Source organism: Poecilia reticulata, linkage group LG13, assembly GCF_000633615.1.
Source record: "Poecilia reticulata strain Guanapo linkage group LG13, Guppy_female_1.0+MT, whole genome shotgun sequence".
Lineage (NCBI taxonomy): Eukaryota > Metazoa > Chordata > Actinopteri > Cyprinodontiformes > Poeciliidae > Poecilia > Poecilia reticulata.
This window is the reverse complement of record NC_024343.1, coordinates 15,248,590-15,251,482: the sequence shown is the minus strand read 5'-3', so window position 1 is coordinate 15,251,482 and position 2,893 is coordinate 15,248,590. Positions and strand designations below refer to the sequence as shown.

The 2,893-nt window shown below is 47.0% G+C and overlaps 1 protein-coding gene across 2 annotated transcripts in view; it reads right to left on the bottom strand.

Moving 5' to 3' along the window:
• The window catches only part of ube4a (ubiquitination factor E4A (UFD2 homolog, yeast)), a 20,701-nt gene that overhangs the window by 3,938 nt on the left and 13,870 nt on the right, over window positions 1-2,893 (bottom strand). For both annotated transcript variants that reach the window (XM_008425635.2, XM_008425636.2), the window contains exons 17-19: window positions 1,461-1,641; window positions 1,119-1,266; window positions 809-966 (exon numbers count right to left, since the gene is read on the bottom strand). In XM_008425635.2, coding sequence (XP_008423857.1) covers window positions 809-966; window positions 1,119-1,266; window positions 1,461-1,641 — 487 coding nt within the window. The remainder of the gene's footprint in view (window positions 1-808; window positions 967-1,118; window positions 1,267-1,460; window positions 1,642-2,893) is intronic.

The window sequence follows — 2,893 nt, the reverse complement described above, 5'->3', positions numbered from 1 at the left end:
TTTTTTTTGTTTGGGTTATGTTTATTTGTCCAATTACTTTTGAGCTCCTAAAATGTGGAGTGTTTGTAAAGAAATGTATACAATTCCTACATTTTCTATCAGATATTTTTGTTCAACCCTTTAAATTAAACGTTACAATCTGCACTTGAATTCTGTTGTAGAGGTTTCATTTCAAATCTAATGCGGTGGCATGCAGAGCCCAACTTGCGAAAATTGTGTCACTGTCCAAATATTTCTGGCTCTAACTGTATATTAGGATTCTGACTTCCTTAGGAAACAAAACGTGTAGCGATAGTGAGCTTTTTGGGGCTAAACAACTAAATGGCTCATTTGCATAAATTAGGCTCTACTGGTGATGCAGTGCAGATTTGAATCAGGGTCACAATGTTGGTCAAAACTGTAGCAAAAGTTAAAACATTTAACCTCAATTCTACCAGAAATGTAGAATTTTTGTTTGTAATTTTGTCACAATCAGCACTGTACGTTAATATACAGCACGAATCAGGATATTTTCAGACTGTAATTCCTGAGTTAAGACACAACATTAGCAGTTAGCTTGTAGAAACCAAGCGAGCGACACAATGTGCCGGACTGGTGCTGTATCACAACATGAACGGACCAAGAAGAGGAACTGTTTCACTCTGCAGAAATGAACTGTTTGACCCGGTGAACAGATCGTTTGAGTGAACTGATTCTAGAGATTCAGTACACTCCAATAAACTGCTGTCCCATCACTAATCTACAAAAGGAAAGACTGTAAAAAGGACATTTAAACAAATGAGTGACATAGTGTTTTGAAGTTACGAACCTGAGGAGATGTCTTGCTATAGTGGATCGATCTACAGTAACATTAGAAGAGGGAAGAAGAACAGGATCCAACATCAGGGTGGACATGATGGGGTCCAAGAATTCATCTGGAGCGTCTGCATACGTTTCCTCTTCCTGCTGCTGCCTGTCTGCATGGGACTAAACACAAGTGATCCATGAAATAAATAAATAAATAAATAAATAAATAAATAAATAAATAAATAAATAAATAAATAAATAAATACTGCTTCTCTTTTACTGACCATTAAATTTTTTTTTTTGTCATAATACAGAAAAAAAAAAAAAGATACCTTAATTTTATCTGCAAGGAGTCCAAACGCCACAATCATGTCACCAGGCTTGTTGATCTTCTTTAGCACACGGACAGTCTGGGAGAAGAGCGTCGGCGAATACGATCGTCCGTCCTTCGGGACTGTGGCGCAGAAATTTTCCTCATCACTGCAAAAGACAAACGTGTCATGTTAAAATTTTACTCAGAAGTTAACTTTCTACTTCGAAATCCATTTCTGCCACATTGAGAAAACACACAAATTTTAATGCTCAACAAAGTGTGAATAAAAACAACAACAGCCATTTAAGAGATTCTTTACTTCGTCAGATCAATTTATGACAGAGGAATCTTTGTAACACACCCCAGGTTTAGGTAGATTGTGCAGATGTCTGAAACGAGCTGCTGTGGCTTAAAGTCGAACTCGCTGAAGTCTTTGACTTTAAGTGCACCCATCTTTGGACCAACCAGGTGCTGCAAAAAGTAGTTCAACATCGAGATGATCCTCTCGGCCAGAAACGGGTGCACAAAGATGCCCTTGATCTCTGAGGGAGAGACGGAAACAGAAGGACAAATTATTTAGGGCACATATAGCTTAGTTAACCTCTCCTCGGGCTGCCACCTTATCGTGGTGGAGGGGTTTGAGTGTCCCAATGATACTAGGAGCTATACTGTCTGGGGCTTTATGCCCCTGGTACGGTCACCCAAGGCAGACAGGTCCTAGGTGAGGAACCAGACAAAGCGCAGCCCGAAGACGCCTTATGATGCACAACAACCTTGGATCTAGCGTTCCCTCGCCCGGACGTGGGTCACCGGGGCCCCACTCTGGAGCCAGGCCTGGAGGTGGGGCACGATGGCGAGCGCCTGGTGGCCGGGCTTTTACCCACAGAGCCCGGCCGAGCTCAGCCCAAAGAGGAGACGTGGGTCCCCGTTCCAATGGGCTCACCACCTGTCGGAGGGGCCAAAGGGGTTGGGTGCTATGTGTTACGGGCGGCAGCCGAGGGAGGGGACCCTGGTGGTCTGATCCTCGGCTGCAGAAGCTGGCTCTTGGGACGTGGAACGTCACCTCTCTGGTGGGGAAGGAACAGGAACTAGTGTGAGAGGCTGAGAGGTTCCGGCTAGAAATAGTTGGCCTCACCTCTCTGGTTCTGGAACCAGTCTCCTTGAGAGGGGMTGGACGTACTTCCACTCTGGAGTTGCCCACGGTGAGAGRCGCCGGGCMGGAGTGGGCATACTTGTTGCCCCCCATCTCRGCGCCTGTACGTTGGGGTTTACCCCGGTGAACGAGAGGGTAGCCTCCCTCTGCCTACGGGTGCGGGGACGGGTTCTGACTGTTGTCTGTGCTTACGGGCCGAACAACAGTTCAGATTACCCACCCTTTTTGGAGTTCTTAGAGGGGGTACCGGAGAGTGCCCCTCCTGGGGACTCCGTTGTTCTACTGGGGGACTTCAACGCTCACGTGGGCAATGACGGGGAGACCTGGAGGGGCGTGGTTGGAAGGAACGGCCCCCTGATCTGAACTTGAGTGGTGTTCTGTTAGACTTTTGTGCTCGTCACGGATTGTCCATCACGAACACCATGTTCAAGCATAAGGGTGTCCATATGTGCACTTGGCACCAGGACACCCTASGCCGCAGTTCGATGATCGATTTTGTCATCGTTTCATCGGATCTGCGGAGGTGCGGAGCTGTCCACTTACCACTACCTGGTGGTGAGTTGGCTCCGGTGGTGGGGGAGGAAGCCGGTCAGACCTGGCAGGCCCAAACGTGTAGTGAGGGTCTGCTGGGAACGTCTGGC